Below are 22,827 nucleotides of genomic sequence, written 5' to 3' on the forward strand. Positions count from 1 at the left end.
TGTCTATCTTCATCACACTCTTTGTGAAGATGCATACTTGTGTTAAGGATTTCTATACCAATATAATCTAAACTTCATGTTTTTCAGACTCTGAATACCTTTTATCGTTATACTTCATGAGTCTCCTACTAGAAGGCCAAGATTGATAAAAATTAATCTATATATAGATAGTAGATGTGTATATTCCTACACTTGAATGTGTGTCAGAGTAACATATGCTGTGCACGCCCACAGACTTCTACTAGTTACACTTAGGGTCAAGCTCCATTTCTCTGCTTAGTGTAAATAGTAGGGGAGATAACTATGTATAGACAGAGAAGATTTTGGAGTGTTGTAAACATATGTTGTCCATATTTATACTGTTGATAAAGTACATATTTCAATAACTTTTAAAAAAGAAACATTCCATAGCATACTATGGGATGTGATCTTTTTATTGGACTTGGTACCTGTTTAAAACTCTAAGGAAGTACTTAACTGAGTCCAACTGTAATTTTATAGTGTATTATGGTTTTATTAGTTACAATACACAATAACTAGGAAATGAGTTATCTTACTTGCATGTATGTTAAAATAATTCTTAGTTTTTACTTAAATGATTCCTTTGGTGAGTTAAAACCAGTATTATTTTAAAAGTTCTTATATCAATATCGGGATAATTCGTGTTATTAATTGTTATAAATGTATTATAGTGTCAATGATCAGAGAGATGATAACTATGTTTTTCGTTTTGAATTTGAAATTTATTTTTACCATAACTATTCTGACAGTTATTTGTTTTAACGACAGAATTCAAAAACGGCAGTGAGCTATACAAATTCAATACTGTCTTTACTGATTTTAATTTGAAGTACATTAATTTTGTATCTGGTATATTGAATCCAGAAATAATATCAACAAAATATTCTTTATCTAATTTAAGATGAAGAAGAATGCTACTTTTCTCTCAATCCTGCTGGGAAAAGTATAGACATGGAGTCTTCAGTATCCAGTAACTTTAGTTTGACCTCTAATAGAACAGAAAGTACTGTGACAAGTAAGTATGGTATACAGTCAAATCTGTTTCACACAATTTTTTGCTTAATAGAGGTGACTTATCAGACAGTTTTGTCTAGATTAAGCTTATGCTGTTCAGAGATATATCAATAGGTATGTTTTGAATTTCAGGCTTGTGTGTACAGGGTATAGGACCTTTGTCTATGGCACTGAGGCTTTCCTGGTGTAGGCCTATGTGTTAGAACATATCTTGTGATGTAAACTGTTAATCTGTAAGGAAAATCAAAGGGACCAACTCCAAAGATTTCATGGAGTTGACTATAGATTGCAATGTTTGGAAATATAGTCATCTGAAAAGAAATTTGTTATGATTGAATTTGCTTTGATTGAAAAAAAAATGTATGTTCATTTAAAAAACACTTGGATCTGGCTATATTTTACATATTGCTCTTTTGGACTGCAGGTCACCAACCTGGCCGAGTTCCCCGGAGAGAGCCCAGTCATTACAAGTCAAAAGGTACTGATCCTCTGTGTTAAAAAGTATTCACTATTGTGTAACATTCACCCTATAGGAGGGCATATTCATCATATCGGAGAGTAATAGTGGATTTGGGAAGGACAATGCATTTCCCATGCAGTTCCATGATACACACACTTCAATACTGTTGTTAGTTGTAACATTGTTTTGAATGTTATATGATTTTCTCCCACTAATTTCCTATTTTATAGCTCAAACACCTTTATTCTGAAAAGTCACGAGCCAATAGGACAATGTTATCACATTACACAAAATCAAAATCAAAATGGAGTAACATCAATTTTTTCTCACTTTCCTTGTGACCTGTGCGAGGATCATGTGTTGAATGTGTTTGGTTCAATCTCAGGACTTGTGGTATCTAACAATATGTATGTGTAGGAGAAAAAAACACTTAATGTGTACCCCTACCCTGAGATATCCCAAGGAACTAGTACATTTGTATCTACTTTGTGTTTAGATACCCTACAGAGGATCCTGGACGATCCGAGTGCAGAGCTGTGTCGTTACCACCTGTTACATTTGTATCTACTTTGTGTTTAGATACCCTACAGAGGATCCTGGACGATCCGAGTGCAGAGCTGTGCCGTTACCACCTGAGATTAACCTTCTTCACTATCTCCATCCTACATGAGAATCCACGCCCAGTTCTTGGTGAAAACAATGAACAATCACAGCAGAAAAATAAGATGAAGGGTATTTCAGATGCATTCTTTAAACGTGTGTTCACTTTCCTTCCTGCTGGCAAGAGTGAGTTGAGAGAGATGAGGAGACACTTTGCTGAAGCCCTACATTGTGATCATCTGAGGTATGTAGAGTATACATCTACAGTAAAATCTGTGTAATTAATAAAATCCTGTACTGTTCAGGAGCCTTTCAAACCAAACACATCAAGGTCTAATAGTTCTATGCAAGTTGAGGCTGTACTCTGTAAATATGAAGTAAAGAAAGTTAGAAAATCTTGATAGCGTGCACATGTATTTAACATAATTGTGCATTTTTGAGAAGCCTGTATAACCAAAACTTAAAGCCATTGTATATGTGAATGGAGTCAGCACTGTGTTAACATGAAATATGACGATAATATGTTAGAAAATCTTAATATGTGACAGAGAGCATGTGGTAGATTTATTTTCTATTGACAAGTTCTGAGTGTTATAAGTTTTGAATTAAAAACTACCAATGGTTTTGTATGACTCCATTTCTTGGCTTTACTTATGGTATCTTGGAATGATATGGTGCTTTCCTTTATCTGTCTGATCTTTGCCCTAACATCCCTTCTCTAATCCAATAATACATATACAAAAAGGTTGTAAAAGTGGAAGAGGTATTACACAGCGACATTCTGGCTTAAAACAGATCTTGCTGATTTTGCTTCTAATAAAAATGTTTTGGTTACAGATTTGTGGGGAAGCCGTTGAACCTGGAGTGTGTAGAGAAGACGGTGCCAACACATTATAGTACAACGATAGACCTCACCATCGGACTGTTTGAGGCTGTGGAATGTTTATTTGACCGCAGAAATGAGAGCGTGAAACCAGAGTACACAGAGGTGAGTGTTGTTGTCCAAGGTGACAAATTGGTTATCAAAGTTATATAATATATGGGGAAAAACACTCAGGATATAGTTTGTAAGAGTATCTTAAAAGTTATCTCCATATACATCAAACACTCCAGGATATAGTTTGTAAGAGTATCTTAAAAGTTATCTCCATATACATCAAACACTCCAGGATATAGTTTGTAAGAGTATCTTAAAAGTTATCTCCATATACATCAAACACTCCAGGATATAGTTTGTAAGAGTATCTTAAAAGTTATCTCCATATACATCAAACACTCCAGGATATAGTTTGTAAGAGTATCTTAAAAGTTATTTCCATATACATCAATAATAGCTCCTTTTAGGTAACACCTAGGATAAGTTCAACTTTTGGAGTACATTTCCTATAGAATAATTTTGATGACCTAACTGGATCGGATACTGGATTTTCAGTTAGGGGGGGGGGGGGGGGGGGGGGGGGGGTGCCAAATTACAGGGGGGTCTACTCCCCCGGGAAAAAATTTAGCAGGTAAATTCAAATTCCTGCATTCTAGTGTATTACTTTGATAATTTTAGGGGGGTCGGGGGTGCCCCACACACACACCCTTAAATCCGCCAGTGCCTAATATGGCTTAATTGTTTTCTTCATTAAATTGACTCATGATTTCTTACACACCTATGACCAAGTAGTGATTACTGAACACTAAATTGTTGTTTTGTATCACTTTAGTTTATTACACATTTCTGGTCTATTTATGATAATGATGACTGCTTTGTGGAGTCTTATATCCTTACAGCTCAGAAACAGACAGCTATTATAGTATCTGTCGGAGGAGGAGACAGAATATCCTACATGTCATATTAAATGTACTGGCAAGGTTGATTACAAGTCACAGAATTAATAATATGTAAAGACGGTCCTCATGAACCATGCTGGTCAGTAGCAGGTAATGTGTGGAAGGGAGGTAACTACTACTGACTTAATACAATAACCCCACATTACCCCCATGTCAAGTGAGGTATAATAAAAGAGCAAATTAATACAAAAATGACAAAGTTAGACAGGAAAATTCATCAGTTATGGAAAAGTTAAGAGGATGATCATGGACTACTACAATCTGCAATTTTATACAGATTTCCACTGTTTTTACACGGATTACCAATATAAATTTTACACAGATTACCAGTTAAATTTTACACAGATTACCAGTAAATTTTACACAGATTACCAGTTAATTATTTTACACAGATAACCAGTAAATTTTACACAGGTTACCAGTTAATTATTTTACACAGATCACCAGTTAAATTTTACACAGATTACCAGTAAATTTTACACAGATTACCAGTTAATTATTTTACACAGATTACCAGTAAATTTTACACAGATCACCAGTTAATTATTTTACACAGATAACCAGTAAATTTTACACAGATTACCAGTTAATTATTTTACACAGATCACCAGTTAAATTTTACACAGATTACCAGTAAATTTTACACAGATTACCAGTTAATTATTTTACACAGATTACCAGTAAATTTTACACAGATCACCAGTTAATTATTTTACACAGATAACCAGTAAATTTTACACAGATTACCAGTTAATTATTTTACACAGATCACCAGTTAAATTTTACACAGATAACCAGTTAATTACACAGATTACCAGTTAAAATTTACACAGATTACCAGTTAATTACACAGATTACCAGTTAATTATTTTACACAGATAACCAGTAAATTTTACACAGATTACCAGTTAATTATTTTACACAGATTACCAGTTAATTATTTTACACAGATAACCAGTAAATTTTACACAGATAACCAGTTAATCATTTTACACAGATTACCAGTTAATTATTTAACACAGATTACCAGTTAAATTTTACACAGATTACAAGTATATTTTACACAGATTACCAGTATAAATTTTACAAAGATTACCAGTATAAATTTTACAAAGATTACCAGTATAAAGTTTACACAGATTACCAGTATACATTTTACACAGTTTACCAGTATAAATTTACACAGATTACCAGTATAAATTTTACACAGATCTCCAGTATAAAGTTTACACAGATTACCAGTATAAATTTTACACAGATCTCCAGTATAAAGTTTACACAGATTACCAGTATAAATTTTACACAGATCTCCAGTATAAAGTTTACACAGATTACCAATATAAATTTTACACAGATTACCAATATAAATTTTACACAGATTACCAGTATCAATTTTACACAGATTACCAGCTAATTATTTTACACAGATTGTCAGTATAAATTTTACACAGTTTACCAGTATAAATTTACACAGATTACCAGTATAAATTTTACACAGATCTCCAGTATAAAGTTTACACAGATTACCAGTATAAATTTTACACAGATCTCCAGTATAAAGTTTACACAGATTACCAGTATAAATTTTACACAGATCTCCAGTATAAAGTTTACACAGATTACCAATATAAATTTTACACAGCTTACCAGTATCAATTTTACACAGATTACCAGTTAATTATTTTACACAGATTACCAATATAAATTTTACACAGATTACCAGTATCAATTTTACACAGATTACCAGTATCAATTTTACACAGATTACCAGTTAATTATTTTACACAGATTGTCAGTATAAATTTTACACAGATGACCAGTATATCCTCAGGTTTTCCTGTAATAATAATCAATATTAAGCTTGGGCTTGTTGGTTTGGTTTTCAATTTGTGAAATGTTGTCTGTGTGGGCGTTGTAAGTTTGTGATATTTAGCATTTAAAGTGTGTACAAAAGATTGACTTTAATCTATCACAGACAGACATCTAAGATGATTATTCATTAGTTGAAATGCAGACATGTATCTCTTACAAACTTCCAAGTCAGATAATAGGTTACATTTTGTAGATCACATTTCCCCTGTCATCGACATTGATGGAAAGCTTATTCAAGACCTTTGTGTTTCTCTGAAAGAAGCTGGAGATAATATATATTTTTTTTAAGTTGTGATCATAATCTACCTGTACATTTGCAGTAAATGAATTGAGAATGCAAGGAACAGTTGTGTGAAGTTTCTTTAAAAATGATTATTTAAAAACACTTTACTCAGGACGCTGCAGGTAATAATGAAGGTGAAGAGATTACAAAAACACCAATACAGATGAGTCTGTAGAGATAACATCGTGACAGATAACATGCTTAAACTTATAATTATCTGATGGAGTATTGCTTTTTGTTAGTATGGTTCATATCACCAAGTAATTCTGATATTGAAAAAAAAACGGATCTGTCTTGATTTTGAAATTAAATTTAAATAATTATTGTCTTGGAAAAAAAATCATGAAAGTGACTCAATGGTATATATACATGTATTGGAAAAAAAAGATGTAATGAATTAATTAGAGAGGGCGGGGTTCCCAGTAACAGCTGCCGATAGGATTCTCTACTGATGACTGTACCACTGTTAACACTAATACATAATGATGTCCAATCTATTGATCTCTTGGGGAAATTTTGCATATGAATGTCATACCTACCAATTTAAATCAAAGGTGATTGTGTAGTGAAGCAATAACTTATCTGTGATAAGGCTTATGTTCAAAAGTTCATATATATTGTCACACATTAGAATATTCGAAGCAAGCAGGGTCATGAAAAAACTTTGATATATCCCAAGTCATTATTCTATATCAAATAGTCAGAACTCAACTTTTATTTAGAGTTAATCAGAGTCATCGAGTTATCAGAGGCTGAGATAGCAAAGTTTGACTGTTTAACCTACAAATTGTACATATTGAAAATGTGAATGTATTTAAAGAGAAATAATTTAGAAACTAATTAATCGGTTAATTCATTTTCAGTTTTTATTCAAAGTTTTTAATTTCACTATTTTTTAACCTTTTTTTTAAAGAAATAAAAGTTATAAAATTCTCCAGATCAATGTATGAACTGACCGTATTAATCATGCTGTGAAAATATCCACTTTATATTATCACAATCAATGTTTGATTTACTTAAGATAAACTTGTTCAGCTGTATTATTTTGACCAAGTGGTATGTGTCATCAAGTTAAAAATAGTCATTGAATCACCTTACTACTTTATATCTGTATAAGAGGAAGGTCAAGGATTTGGTAAAACCACTATTTGTAGGACTTTGTAGAGACCAGCTGTTGTATGGAGGTCAACTCCACACATGACTCATACAAACAGTTTACCAGTAGTCATGGTTACCAGGTGTTGACATACATAATTGCTAGTTTCACACCAGGTTGGCATGGTATTATCCCTAATACAAATAATGGGTGACTTTACTTTAGAGTTGATGAATTATGATTTATTAGATAAGATATAAACACAGCTACCTGGTGATGAGAAAGTCATCAAAAAAACATACAACCAACACAGCAGCTGGCGTGGCTGTGGAGAGATATGTGTAGATCAATGGAAGACTGCAGACATCAACATACACAATAGGATTTATTTATAGCAAAAGTGGCAGTCAATAACATCTAGTATGATCACAGTTTTCAGCCTTGTAGAAGTCGGTCACCATATTAAAATCATTACAAGATGAACAAACATTTCAATTATTTAGAAATATCAATTGTCCAAAACTATCAAATACATCTGACTGGATGTAAATTTTCTACAACTCAGACGAACGGCTATAATATACATAACAGATCTAGACTAGACGTAATTTTTTTGGGGAAGTGTTCCGGGCGTGAGCTCACCTGTGATCACCTTATTCTGTAGAAATTTAATAATTCACCAAAGTACGGATATGTACAGTGACCTTGACCTATGAAGTAATCTTAGGACATTCAGTCCGGTGTGTGAGTCAACACCGGTTCTGTGTTAGTCTGGGGGTGTGTTGGGTTTGAGGTCTGGTGTATGTGGTGTCACGTTATAGACCTTTTGTACATAGAAGTCCCACACAGGTAAACATCTTACCCACCTGTAATGTTGAAAGTGAGACTCTTCCAGTAAAGTAATTTGTATACTCTTTCCTGTGTAAGTGGAATTGGTGGTAAACACCCTGTAAATATTCACTCCTATACCTGGAATTAGCCTCACCTAGTACAAGTAGAATCTTATTGGTCAGACAGATTTATTTACGTATAAGAATAAAAAATAATCATCTGAATTTTGTTCTTTGGGGATTTTTATTGCTGTGATTTATATCACTAGTGTTAGGTAAGACAGCTAGGTAGCATACCTGAGTAGAAAAAGGCCGTGGGACATAAAAAGTACGCTGATTCTTATCACAGAACAGTTTTGATAGCTCTAATCTCTCTCATCAATTACAAATTAAATGCTGCCAACAAGAAATTTTGTGTAATTGATGGTGAATTGATTTTTTTTCCTGTATCCTCAAACTGTCTTTTGCAGTGAATGCTATTTAAGTGACTATTATGTGTCTCCGAGGGAAATGTTTTTTGGTATCATCTTGAAATATGTCTTTATGGTTTGTAACCTTTTATTGACCTGTTGCATGTTGCTGTCAAGACGGTAACTCGCACAACTGAAATATGTCGTTATGTTTCATTTACAAACTCAGGTAAATGTATAGGTTTGTTGGCTATTTAGGTTTAAGGTAAATAAACTTTCCTTGAGATGTTTATGGACCTGATCTCATAACTAAATATCCTCAATGATAACACAAGTGTTTCTAGTTATTTCTAGTCATTCATAAAATACATATTTAAACTCGTTTTATTTGACTTTCTCACCAACATTGTATTTCTCTTGAAAAAAATATTTTGAAATTATTAATCGGATATTCAGAAAAGTACGGTATATATTTGATCATTTTGGCAATGGTTGAAGAAGAAGCTTATACATGTATATGTAAATATATATTTATAAATTGGTATTTGGAAATTTTGAATTAAAACCGAATGAATGCATTCTATCACTATCCTCTATATAGTGATTGAAATATATGTATTCAAATTCAAAGTGTCAAAATTAGAACATGTGAAGTTTGAACAATGGTTTATTATGATTATATTATTTCGCTGTAAATGTTGGGCAGGTTGTCAGTACCAGGTATATATAATGTGGTATATTGAGTGACCTATCAGTGTTCAACCCTTTATATAAATGTCCTCAGTCAGTTACAGCCTCAGACATGTGTACAGGTGTATATGACCCAGGATGTAGCTAACATACCTGCATGTACTTCATCACAGGTAATGGTCAGTGTACAGGTGACTTAATTAAGTAGCAAACGGTCCAGGAGGATTTGTACCTATAAATATCGGGACTGTGACAGAATAAGCGTGTGGAGGACCATACATGACCACAGTAATAGGATATTTTATGGTCTGGGATAGGTCGCTTACTCATTAATTTAACACCACATCCTTACATTTCTCCGGAAATACTTGAATTCCTACAAATTTTATGAATTAAACCTTGGGGATTCATTGATAGTTCAATACACTGTGGTTTGACATTTTAAATGTTTGAATAACAAGATAACTAGGAGTCTAAGATATAATGAGAGGCTTGCTCTGGGGACATTGGCATGTAGCCAACATCTCATTGGTGCTTAAACTTTGAATAGTAAGAAAAAATAATAAAAAAAAAGAGACAACAATTTTCTTTTAAACTGTTTATTCATCATGTACTTGAAAATTCATAGAATTTGAATATAAAAATGATCACAATATGTTTGTTTATATTTCAATAACATGTAACTCAGATAAAATTGTCAAGTAATAATACAATACCTATACAAACATTAAATTGTGTGTGGTAGCAAATTAAAGGACGACAATCATGTTAGTGATCTAATGGAAAACTTCCCTTCAGTAAATACCTGTTAACCCTAATCAGACTGCTTAGACTATATTGTACATTTGGGAAACGATAGAACATTTCTATATACATATATATATATATATATCTTTGATAATACAATAGCTCTTACATTGTGGCATCTAAGGGCAACACAAGCAGAGTTACCTCCCTTGCTTGTTGTTGCCCTTGATATTGAATTGAGAAACCAGAAAATGATTATCTGGTATTTCTATATAGATAGTATATGCCTGTGGATGTGAACAATTATAAAAATTCAGTTTTGGTATATACCAGTTTATACAGTGTGTATACACCTCTACAATGAAAATCAGTTTTCAATATCATAATACTATTGAATCTAGAGACAAATAAAATGCAATGTAGAATATCTGTTACCCTTTGTCAATATCGTTCTGAGGTTAGGAAGAAGCCATTTGTCATTGTGATATAAGCTTCTATGTATACATGTCATTGCTGTATAAAGTTCAATGTTTAACTTTATACTTCAAAGTCTGAAGATATCTAACTGAATAAAGAATGTCAAGATGTTGATTACTACCTATTCAGATTTAGATAAAAGTTGCAAACACATTATAAATAAGCTAATATAAATCAGATAATGTTCTCTGATCATTGGGGGAAGAGGTATTCCTGGAAAGTTACAAATTTACCGTAAATCTGTAAAATAACTACTATGTAACAGTATAGCCTTTCAGGGTTAGTAATACGAGAAATAAGATACAAATTTACCGTAAATCTGTAAAATAACTACTATGTAACAGTATAGCCTTTCAGGGTTAGTAAAACTAGAAATAAGATACAAATTTATCGTAAATCTGTAAAATAACTACTATGTAACAGTATAGCCTTTCAGGGTTAGTAAAACGAGAAATAAGATACAAATTTACTGTAAATCTGTAAAATAACTACTATGTAACAGTATAGCCTTTCAGGGTTAGTAAAACGAGAAATAAGATACAAATTTACCGTAAATCTGTAAAATAACTACTATGTAACAGTATAGCCTTTCAGGGTTAGTAAAACTAGAAATAAGATACAAATTTATCGTAAATCTGTAAAATAACTACTATGTAACAGTATAGCCTTTCAGGGTTAGTAAAACGAGAAATAAGATACAAATTTACCGTAAATCTGTAAAATAACTAGTATGTAACAGTATAGCCTTTCAGGGTTAGTAAAACAAGAAACAATATCTCTGACGTATCAAAACTGAAATGTTGATCATCTTCAATTCTTTGCGATATTCTTGAATACAGAACTGTTACAGGCTGATATGATGCTTTTTCTCATTAATTCAGAAATATAACAATTAACTTGACAATTTGATCAATATCTTAAAAACAAATAGAGCAATGAGAATTAATGTATCAAAAAATCTTTGTATATGATACATGCTACTTTGATATGTTTACTAATAAGTACATGCTCTCACGTAAATAATGAGTATACCAGGTATACATAATGAGAAAGCTACACTGAATCAAAGGTGAACAGGATATGTAATCACGATCACCACAGTGACATAGCTGTATTATCATTGAGTTAATTATGATTGACATAGTTAGATTACATATCTAAACCTGGTTAATTTATATAACATATCTGGTTAAAGTAGTACAACATACAGTTTTCAATACAGATCAATTAAAATATCAATTTAGGTAAATTAACTCTCCGTTCTCATTCGTTAAGGAATGTTTAAGTGTAACGTACAGTGTTTATACATGTTTTATATAGATTAAGGAATGTTTAAGTGTAACGTACAGTGTTTATACATGTTTTATATAGATTAAGGAATGTTTAAGTGTAACGTACAGTGTTTATACATGTTTTATATAGATTAAGTCAACAGAGACACAGAGTGAATATCATAGATATATATATAAATATGTTAATTACAATCTGTACTGTACCGTATCTATCCAGCAATAAGCCCATGTCTAGTAATATACCCACCCATTAGAGTAGAGTAGAAATGCTAGGGGGCATCATTTCATTGTACAGCAATAAGCCCACCACCTTTCTTTGCGAGAGTGTTATTCGCCCTCTGGACTTATTGCAGGATACATATGGTACACGAGTTTGATGTCATGTAGCTGATATTGACAGAATAAGTGAATTCTAATGTGTATTTGTGTAGGGGTAAGGTGTGGGTTGGGTGTGTGTTAGGCTTGTATTTGTGTAGGGGTCTACTCTGGAGGTGGTGAATCCTAATCCTACTAATGTTTACTCAACAATGTATAATTTTATATGCTGTCACCTTTAGTCACAAATGCTGTACTTCAGTGTGAGTAATAAAACATAAAATATCTCCCTTTGTGTACAGGAAAACAATTACAATAACTTGTTTACGGATGACATCACACTATACTGAGTATCACAACTATTTTCTAAACTGGACATACAATTCATCATATAATTGACCCACTTTTAAGTCATGCATATATATATATAAACATGCATACATTATCATATAAAACACTTTTAATGTATGTAGGGAAGAAGTATAGGTAAGACAGGTAAGTTGGTTATATAACGTGTTTGTAAATGCATACATCGGGGCCTCTAAGTGTTTATTTCTCTTCTGTTAACACTTTCGTATGTCCATAGCCTGAAGCAACATGAGTTGTGAACTAATTGATTCATGACCAACAATTGTATAGTGCAATCTTGTCTCTTTACAGTATAAATTCTACCTTACTGAGAGTTTGTTTTACATAACGTCATTGTTATATAAGTTTGTGTATTTATCCTAGCTAGGGTTCCCAGTCTTTGAATGTTTATTTTAGTAGTTATCACACCTAATTGAATCATCTTGTGGGTAATTCCCGAGTAAATATTGAGAAATCACCTGCTCTACCTTCAGTCTGACACTTATACCTACATGGTGGTCCACACATTAACTACATATATATAGCAGTGATTGAGACACAGATGGTATATAAACCTGCTGGCTGTGGCCACCCCAGGCCATAATAGGACACTGCCCACTGGTCAGCTGTCTGGTCCCTACAACTTTCAGCATTTCACTTATTAATTACAAAGACTGTAAATATCATGTAAAGTACTAATGTTAAGATAAAACCCTGACCAGAAGATTTTTACCCGAGTGTAATTAACATTGATATGGTCTTGTCAGTCATCTTATTGTCACATACATCTTTACCTTGATCACCCATAATTTTGTCACCTTGACTGATTGATATCGAGGACTTTACAGTATACCTTATAAAAAAACTAAATGATACACTATTAAAATCTTTAAGTTCATTTTCAACTTTATTAAAAACACTTTATTCTATTTTTCCCCAAGAGTTTTCAGGCATAAGGAGTGAAAAATGATTGCCACATCATGTTTAATTGACATGATAATACAGTACAAGAGCTAGCCTGTCCATGATTTTTACAGTTCAGTAAAACCTTGTATTTCACTGTTCTACTATAATTAATTAGTCACCTACTTTGAATCAACGTGATATGTTGGTCCCTGGGCTTATTACAGGATAAATGTAGTATTTTACTGTTTACCTGGAGGTATGATTGTGGCGCTCTGTAATTCACTCGCATATATAACTAGCTATATATATATACATGTATATATAACAGGTGAGATTTATTATGTTGGTTGTGTACCTGATAGAGACTTTAGGGAGGTTGATGTTTACATAGTTCATCTTCAAACACGTATCTAAAGCACAACATGATAACAGCAGTTTTAACAAGCTGGCAAATCTAATAACAACATTTTCTGGGGAAACACATATGTATTAAAATTTAATTTAATTCAATATCAGTACATAATATCACAATAAAACTTGACTGCACAGAACAGATGAAAAAATATAATCTGTCATTTCATTGGTTCATTTTAATTGTTTGAAAGTATTTTCGATTTCGTTGCTTGTTTCATTTGAAGATATGGTATACATGTATGTTAATTTGTGGTTTTTATGAATTTAGTGCATAAGAGACATCACTGTTTTTCAGAATCCAACATATAAACATTTTGATAGAAAAATATTAACACTTGGATGGACTGGTAGATTGAAAGGCACATTTTCTAATTATATATTAGGCTTTTCATTATGACATTTAATACATATTTGATAACAACCATAAAGTACTGTTTAATATCTTTCAAGAGGAATAGTGTTATACCATAATGAACATGTTTTTTCACTGTTACAGTAGTTAATACTTTCATACATAAGAAATTCATTGTAGTGACACCTTGGAATTAACTTATATTTTGATTTTAAAATGTTAACATCATAAATATACCAGATATGTAGGTATATCGGTTTTATTCAGAAACGTGATTAAAAAAAGATAGAAACTTTCTTGAGTTCAAATGTTGTATAATCGTGTCAACTATTTACATACTAAATAACAATTGCAATTTAAATATGTCTGAATATATATTTACATATATAATAATGTCACCTTGTAGAAATAAAGCTATGTAATGGATCAGGATCTTTGTAATAGCACTATGTATATGGATATTTACACGATCATTAAAACCTCTCTGAGATCAGGATGCACTGGTTTATAGATGTGCCCTACGTATATACATGACATTGTAAGAAATATGCTACGTCACTCATGTCTTTATTTATATAGCACATGTGATAATTACGCCTACTACATATTGTCAAAATAAAATTCAAAGAATTTTATATTTTTTCTTCCTTAATTTCAAATTAATATGTATTTTTCACTTTATATTTTCCAATAGAAATTACACATTGTTTGTTAAAAAGTACATTTTTTTATCAATTTTACGTTGTCTTTTCTTCTTTAGTTTCATAGAGTTTATAATTCATATCAAACATTAATGATTTATTAATCAACAGAATCCTTTTCTGTTACATTATATTTTTGGTGCAGCCCACTGTACAAACTATCACAGTTGTTGGGATATCATGATGATATCCTTGAGAACTATATGTGTTTGACCCTCTATACATCAGATACGTCAGTTCAGTATATTGTTCAGGACAGTGTACAGATAGAGTCCACATCACTCTTTCCCATAAGGTCCCAGATAGAGTTCACATCACTCTTTCCCATAAGGTCCCAGATAGAGTTCACATCACCCTTTCCCATACTGTAAGGTCCCAGATAGAGTTCACATCACCCTTTCCCATACTTCAAGGTCCCAGATAGGGTCCAAATCACTAGCACTCTTTCCCATACTGTAAGGTCCCAGATAGGGTCCACATCACTCTTTCCCATACTGTAAGGTCCCAGATAGGGTCCACATCACTGTTTACTATAACAGTAAACCATTACAAATAGGGTCCATGTAAATGCAAGCTTTACATTTTCCCATGAAGACCTCTAGGTATACGATGAGTGAAGATTAAGTTACAGGATACTTCAATGTCTAAGTAACAATAGTAAAGATACATGTAATCCTGTGCCACGAGGACACATCACATTATCACGTCATCACTAGTCCATTGGTTTCTGGATGAGAAATATTACACCATCACTTACATAAGAAGGTCAGAACCATTTATAATGGTCCTCAGTGTTATTCACAATATTCCATTAAGATATATATCCATATAAGGACTTCCATGATAGAATACACACATTTGAGATAATCCTCTGAAAGTGTTGTGGTTCACATAAATCCTTGTACATATTTGTAGATAATGATTTTCTAGCTATTATGTATATATATTATATATACTGGAATCTTGCTACAACTTCTCCAAGTACGGGGCGAGTATAACAACTTGGTTACTGTTTGTCTGGTGAAGGTATTCATGCAGTCACCATACATGGCCTCAAGGAAGGGCCTGATTGCCACAGCTCATGGATTAAAGCTCTTCTAAACACTTAATGCATCCTCTTTCAGATAGGAATTTCATGATAAACATTTGGGGATGTTGGAGATGTTGCAGGCTTTTCTGACTTGAAACCTTTATTTGTAAATCCAAATTCATCCCTATGCGGTTCTGTAGGTAATGGGCGTTTGTCAATATCATTAGTGTATGCACTGCTGCTCCCCTTTGGGGGCTGTGACGTGTTTATGTAGCTGTGTTTGCTTCTCGAAGGAGGGTTTGGGAGAACTGTTGTAGCCAACATTGGCATATTTATTTTTTCCTGGTGGTACGTAATCTTGACTTGATCCGTTAGCACCAGACATTTTGTTGAATGGGATAGGCTGTAGTGTTACTTGTCCTTCGTTGAGGAACTGATAACTTCCTCCTGATATACGACTAGAATCATCAGGATCCATTTTACCACTTGAGATTACTTGGATGTCCTTCCCACCTCCATTTTGTGTGGGTTTGCTTTTCACAAAACGTCTTGCGTGATCTGTTGTTGGGAAGGCACCAGTGCTGAAGGATGTTTGTTGTACAGTTGGCAGTGGCTGCTTTGGACTTCCCTTCCTGATAAATAGGATGTACAGAATGGCAACAATAATCACCACAGCAACAATACAGCCTACCACAGCGCCAGCGATGACCCCACCATTGGGGCCAGTGTTAGCTGCCTCACCTGGGGGGTTAACAACCTGATCCATTTTTGTGTTGGCATTGTGACATTGAATCACAATCCTTGACACAGTTAGAAGGACTTTCAGACACACTTCATATTTGTTGTCGGGTTCCAGGCCTTCAATGGTAATCTCTCTCAGGGACGAGTCCAGTGGTATGTGGACCTGACTGTCTGAGGTACCAAACTTGTAGTAACTTAAGGAAAAGCCAGTGATAAGAGGCGAACTGCTGATGATCCAGGTCAGTTTGACTGTAGTAGTTGTTGTACTGGCCACACCAGCGGTAAGTTGGGGTACTGCCTCTAGTGTAGTGGTGTCATGACAACTCTCAACCGGGGCTCGAGTGTTGTCTGTGAGGATGGCATGGACACACACCCTGTATGGAGTTTCAGGCGTCAGTGATGGTATCATGTACAATACCTCTCCCTTGTTGAGAGATGGACTCTCCTGGGTAACACCGGCATTGGTGTGGCTGACTTTGAACCCAGAGACCAGACGCAGGTCATTACTGTTCCATGATATGGTGATGCTGTTCTCTGTATTCTCTGTGATGGTTGAGGTCAGGACAGGGAGGGGCAAGGTGGGCACTGGTGTGGTTGTCGGTGGCGGTGCTGGTGTTGTTGTCAATGATAAGTCGGGACATATTGGGGCAACGTACCCAGCACATCCCAAGTCCTGTTCAGTTAGATCAAACAGGTTCCTGTTTGCCAGGTTTGCTGGAGTGGCACAGAATACATCATTTATGTAGGAATTAGGTGGAGGATTGGTATTCAAGTCCTTCAACCACTTCATGGTACAGTTACAGTGGGTAGGGTTATCATTGAGGTACAGAAGCAGTAAGACATTGAAGTCCTTCAACACACACTCGTCTATAGAAGTTATCATATTACGTTGAAGGTCCAGAGTACCCAGTACATGGTTTAGTCCGTGAAATGTTTCTTGTCGTACTGCACTTATTTGGTTATTACTCAGGTCGAGATAAGCAAGATGTACGTGATCGCTGAAGACTAAATCTGGAATTACTGATAGGCCAGAGTTTTTCATAATTAGTCGATTCAATTGCTTTAGTGTTTTGATGGCCTTCCAAGCTTCGTCCTGAACCACCTTGGTATTTAAAAGGTTCAGTTTTTGAAGTGAGTTTTCCAGGCCACTAATTGAAGCAGTGGTAAGGTTAAGGCGATGTGATGGATTGTTAGCGGTATTCAAGTTTTCAATTTCCAGCTGTTCCAGTGTGGAAACCTGAGAGAAAGACCCATCTTCTATAGTTGTAATAGGATTGTAAGCAATGTCAATGGTATGAATTCTTGGTAAGGCTGTGAAATATGTTGTTTTGATTGTCGTGAGCTTGTTAAAGTTCAAATTTAAGTAGGCTAAATTTGGCATGTTTGTAAAGAATCCAGCGGGTATATCCGTCACAATGTTGTGTGCAATGTTCAGCTGTTCCAGGTTTGTCCAGCTCTTTGTGTAGATGGATTGGAGACGGCTCTGGTCAAGTCTGTTTAGGAACAAACTGAGAAACTCTAAGGAGGAATACAGACCTCTGAAACAGTCATCTGCCAGTATCGTGATTTCATTGTGAGACAAGTCGAGGTCTATCAGATTTGTGAGAGTCTCAAATGAAGCAAACGCCACAAGTGATATGTTGTTCTGTTGGAGAACTAAATGATTCAGTGTTGTAAGGAACCTCAAAGCAGACACTGGAATATTTCCCATCTCCACATTACCTACAAGTTCTAATCTTTTCAACGCTGGAAATTTGTTTTGAAATCCATTAGATAAAATGTTTTCTATTTTCATAGTTTTAAGACTCAAATCATTTAGCTTCGTTAACACTGGAAACGTATTTTGATCAATAGTTGTCAGACGAAAGTACCTCAGTTCAAGTTCCAGAAGTTCAACCAAACTGCTGAGAAATGTGTAGGAAAGTGTCGGCGGATTACTCGAAGTTTGGTCTCCTCCAAGCTTAAGTATTGTTAGGGAAGACTCTAAGCCTTGAAATGCATTTTCAGAAATTTGTGCAAGTTTGTTGTTTGATAAATCCAACACATTGACAGTGATGTTTGAAAATGCTCCGTTTGGAATGTTGGTAATCATGTTGCCAGTCAGGGTAAGTTCATAATAAGCTTCTGGGACGGTTGATACTACTATGTCTGGTATCTGTGTGAAACCTTTGTTTCGACAATCGATGACCTGCAGTGATGGGTTGTCCTTGCTTGGAAAACAGGTACAAAGGTTGATAGGACAGGCAGCCTCCACCGTTGCCATGCTTACCACCAGTACAACTAACACCACGGAATTCTTTAGAGCTAACATTTTCCTTTGAAAGTAGTTTGTAGAGCCTTTTTCTTTATTTCTTTGATTCCTGAAATACGAAAATACAAATGAATATTAGTATTCAACTTGTAGTATAGTGTAGGCTGTACCTGCTTGACATTTATTATGTGAAAATTTAATATGATAATATTTCAAGAATGTTTAGCTCAAATGTCATTCTTTGTTAACCAGATTGAATTGAATTTAAGTGAATTTAAGCATGATGTGGCAATAGTGTTTCTTTGTGGTTCTGTATATGGATTCTGTTACAGGATTGTACAGTTACAGACATACAAATTGATAGCACCTTATTGTACCTGTCAATGTTGATAATTATTTTAGCGCTCTAATATTTAACAACAGGATCTGGACTGTTCATTATTATCCTAATCTCTAAAAGAACAGTAAAATACGGATTAGTATTTCTGGACTCATAAATCCTGTATGTTAAGTACACTGTACTACTTCAATAAGATTTGCTATAGATGATGTAATATAGGTTAATACCACAAAGAGAGTAAAGGGTCACAAAGGACAAACTAAATAGTTTTAAAATTATCAATAAATAAATTATATACAAGTGTATTAATCCTAAAAAAATCCTTCACGTCAATGTAAAAATTATAATGGTAAACATGACAATTGTGATGTGGATATATACCATATATATCTGGTAATTAAAAGGCTTAATATATACCTCTGTCCTTATAAGCATTTCAGTAAAACAACTGTCATATTGTACTGCAATAAGCCTACCCCCTATACAAGGATTCAAGTTTATATAAAGATATAGATTTAGTTTGGTCCTGTTGACTTATTACATGATGTGGAAGCAGGTGACATATACACATAGAGGCAGCAGTACTAGTACTGTACATGTGTTGATTGTGTCCGAGTGTAATCTGACAGAAATCATATGCTATTACTTTGAAACATCGAGCACCCCCAGTAATTATGTTTGATTTTAATTCTATTTTTTGTGTAATGCATGTCTATGTTGTCATGAACATAATATTGTCATGTCTTGTTATTGTGATCAGTTGTAAAACTTAAGAAAATAAAGAATATGAATTTAGATCACTATTGCCTCGTCCCCTTATATTAATACACTAAATACAATGATTCCAGGTAAATAGACATATGTATTGTTATTCTTCCAAATAAATGTTTAAGAATAAATATGAATCTCCGTACACAGGATATTAGGTCAGGAAAATGGTGGAATGTCAGACATGATGTTGTATAGATGCTGTCTGTTTAGCTATTTTACTGTACTTATGTCATTGTTTATTTTCATCAAAATCATCTACCTGTATATTACAGCCTTTTAAAACCATTCTGGTAAATTAAACAGTTCACACAGAGTATATGTGGACTTTCCATATACGTATCCAAATATAGTCATGGTCACAAAAGTTTAATTTCAATTCGGTTTTTGTTGTCGGAATTTCAAGTATCCCAGATAATAGCGTAGTTTGTTCCATATATGTATATACTTAGGAAAGGAAACCTTTACTTTTATAAACTTACTGTTTAGATTTGGACTGATTTTCATAAAATCTAGAAATGTGAATTTTATAGAAAGTTAAACTGTCACACCTTTCTAAGATATTGTCTGAAGACAGTACACACAGGTATGGTAGATGTCATTTCCAAATATACATATATATCTCGTCACTACCTGTAGATCCTCACCTGTTTTATCTTGTCATTACTCCATCTTCAGATTGTTGTATTATCCTCATATATGTACTTTTGTGGATAACATCTTCTCTGGAAATTATAGAAAAGTCTTTGGTTCAATGTAAACACACCTTATAGCACTGCATCCAAACACCAACAGGTGAGTCATGTGAAATACCTGTCTACGTAAGATACAATATGGCGGGTCTATTCAGCTGGGCTGTCCTAGTTTACCTGTACAGGTAAAATAACCACTCCCTGTAAAGGGATACGCTTGAAAGTCAACAGGTGATATTGGCTCAGATTGTGTCATTTCAACTTTCATAATGGTTATTCTTTAGACTTACTAACAACCCAAATACAGTGGAATTCGATATTGCGCTACGACAGCTTGCAGTACATGATATCGATGCAAACAGCTGGTTCTCGCTGGTTAGAAGAACCCTCCACAAATATGATCTTCCAAGCGCTTACAACATCATGACTGAACACAGGACAGAAGACTCCTGGAAATCACTGCTAAATCAAGCAATATGTAAGAAAATTGAAGCCACCTGGAAAGCAGATATAGAGGCAAAGCAAAGCCTAAAATACCTTAATCCAAATGCAGTGAGCATAAACAAGGTTCACCAGACATACAGATATGTCCATGTCAACAGTCACGATATACACAGAGCAGAGGTCAAAGCAAGGATAGTAACAGGTACTTACAATCTACAGTTAAATAAAGCAGTCTTCAACCAGTACGCCGTTAACCCAATTTGTAAACTCTGTCAACAAGCCCCAGAAACAAGACAACATTTCATAGCAGAATGCCACCAGTATAATCAGCAAAGAGATGCCGTCAAGAACAAACTCCAGCTCCTAGAGCCCATATCGAACTGTCCAAAACTCCTAGGGGATCCAGAGCTCTTTACACAACTCATTATAGACAGCTCTCATGAAGCAATAAGCCATACTGTTGAGCTCAATGACAACGTTACATCAAGTATCGAGCTACACAGCCGGGAGTACTTATTCTCAATCCACCTATGCAGAAGTAAAAAAATCCAGTTGACCAGCTGAATTAGTAGGGGTCTCCACAACCCAATTGGTTCTACTCAAATACTAATACTGATAGAGTTAAGATTAAACTCTTTTTATCCCTTTTAATTATTTTTAAATATTTTAAAAAAAAATTTTAAACAAACGATCCCCAAACCCTTATCACCACAAAGACTATGAACATTGAATGAACTGTGTGTACATATTGTATATAGTTGCCGCAAACTGCAAGGATATCACTACGCCCTGGAAATAGTGCCTTACTCTACGCTCATCGAAGCGGTGCCTCGGAAAGTCATCGAGGGTATCTACGACACAACAACAACAACAACAATGGTTAATGTCTAAACCTGGGTGACCATGGTAGGAAGTATCTGTGGAAGGAATAATACAAACTGTACTAAAATATTTTGAAATGGAAACACATTTAAATATAAAATTATAAGATAATTATCGATTTTGTAATAAATTTGCAAATCAAGTTTCATAATCTATAAAAAGTAACATACATAATATTTGGACTCATATTGTCTGCGCATCTAAAATTGTAGAAATTAATTAATAGAGTTTTATAACGTGTGCCCATGCAGTTCCTTTGTTAGTATCAGTAAAATACTCTGGAAACCTTCACCACCATTCACTTTATCTTTGAAAAAATATACACTAGAGAGATTTCTAAATGGGTCCAAAATTTTCTTTTTATCAGAGCAAACATTTCCCAAAGACAAAGTTTCTTGGTAATCACACACTTAGTATTCTTGATATACTTACGGGTATATATTGTACAGATGATATAATGGTGTGTCTTCTAATTCAGTGTTAAAACTTCTTATACTATAATACTTGTGAGTGAAGTCTCTGTAAATCCATGAACAGCTTAATAATCTTCCTGTTGATCAATAAAAACATGATGACTTCAAAATACTGATACATACTGTAATATAGTACACAGATATATCAACAATATCTAAAGTAGGGTTCACAGTTTACAGGGAGTGTGTCCAATCAATAGATGTTATCACAATAGTGTGGCTCGACTAGAGTGGGAGGTGCCTCCATGTGCCGCGCCCATTCAGGGGTAAATAAACAACAATCCTGTCAATGAAATCTGTTCACCTATAACGAGTCTTTGATTGTGTCCACTTGTGGTCATTGTATCCACTGTCCAGAGTAGTCCTTTTCACTCTCTTGTTGTCCTCGGTAGGGGGAATCTTGTTGTGACCCTGTAACACTGGTGTGCTCCTCTGTCTACAATGTTCTGTAAAGCACTCGGTAATTGAGGGGGTGAATAGTTGAAAACTTTTTTTTTTAGATGGTGTCAGCACCTACTGTTAATCAGATTTACAGTAAGATT

The 22,827-nt window shown here is 34.2% G+C and overlaps 2 protein-coding genes across 2 annotated transcripts in view; one reads left to right on the forward strand and one right to left on the reverse strand.

The window, feature by feature from the left end:
• LOC117324421 (autophagy-related protein 2 homolog B-like) overlaps window positions 1-22,827 on the forward strand; it is a 75,939-nt gene that overhangs the window by 8,836 nt on the left and 44,276 nt on the right. Inside the window, exons 9-12 of the mRNA XM_033880271.1 lie at window positions 923-1,036; window positions 1,460-1,513; window positions 2,075-2,339; window positions 2,933-3,083. Of these exons, the coding sequence (XP_033736162.1) occupies window positions 923-1,036; window positions 1,460-1,513; window positions 2,075-2,339; window positions 2,933-3,083 (584 nt within the window). The remainder of the gene's footprint in view (window positions 1-922; window positions 1,037-1,459; window positions 1,514-2,074; window positions 2,340-2,932; window positions 3,084-22,827) is intronic.
• LOC117324422 (slit homolog 2 protein-like) lies at window positions 9,696-20,734 on the reverse strand. The gene is made up of 2 exons (XM_033880272.1): window positions 20,442-20,734; window positions 9,696-18,795 (listed from the first exon to the last, which is right to left on the reverse strand). Exon 2 carries the CDS (start codon window positions 18,744-18,746, stop codon window positions 15,918-15,920), a length of 2,829 nt encoding a protein of 942 aa, XP_033736163.1. The 5' UTR covers window positions 18,747-18,795; window positions 20,442-20,734; the 3' UTR covers window positions 9,696-15,917.

Source organism: Pecten maximus, chromosome 3 (assembly GCF_902652985.1).
Source record: "Pecten maximus chromosome 3, xPecMax1.1, whole genome shotgun sequence".
Classification (NCBI taxonomy): domain Eukaryota; kingdom Metazoa; phylum Mollusca; class Bivalvia; order Pectinida; family Pectinidae; genus Pecten; species Pecten maximus.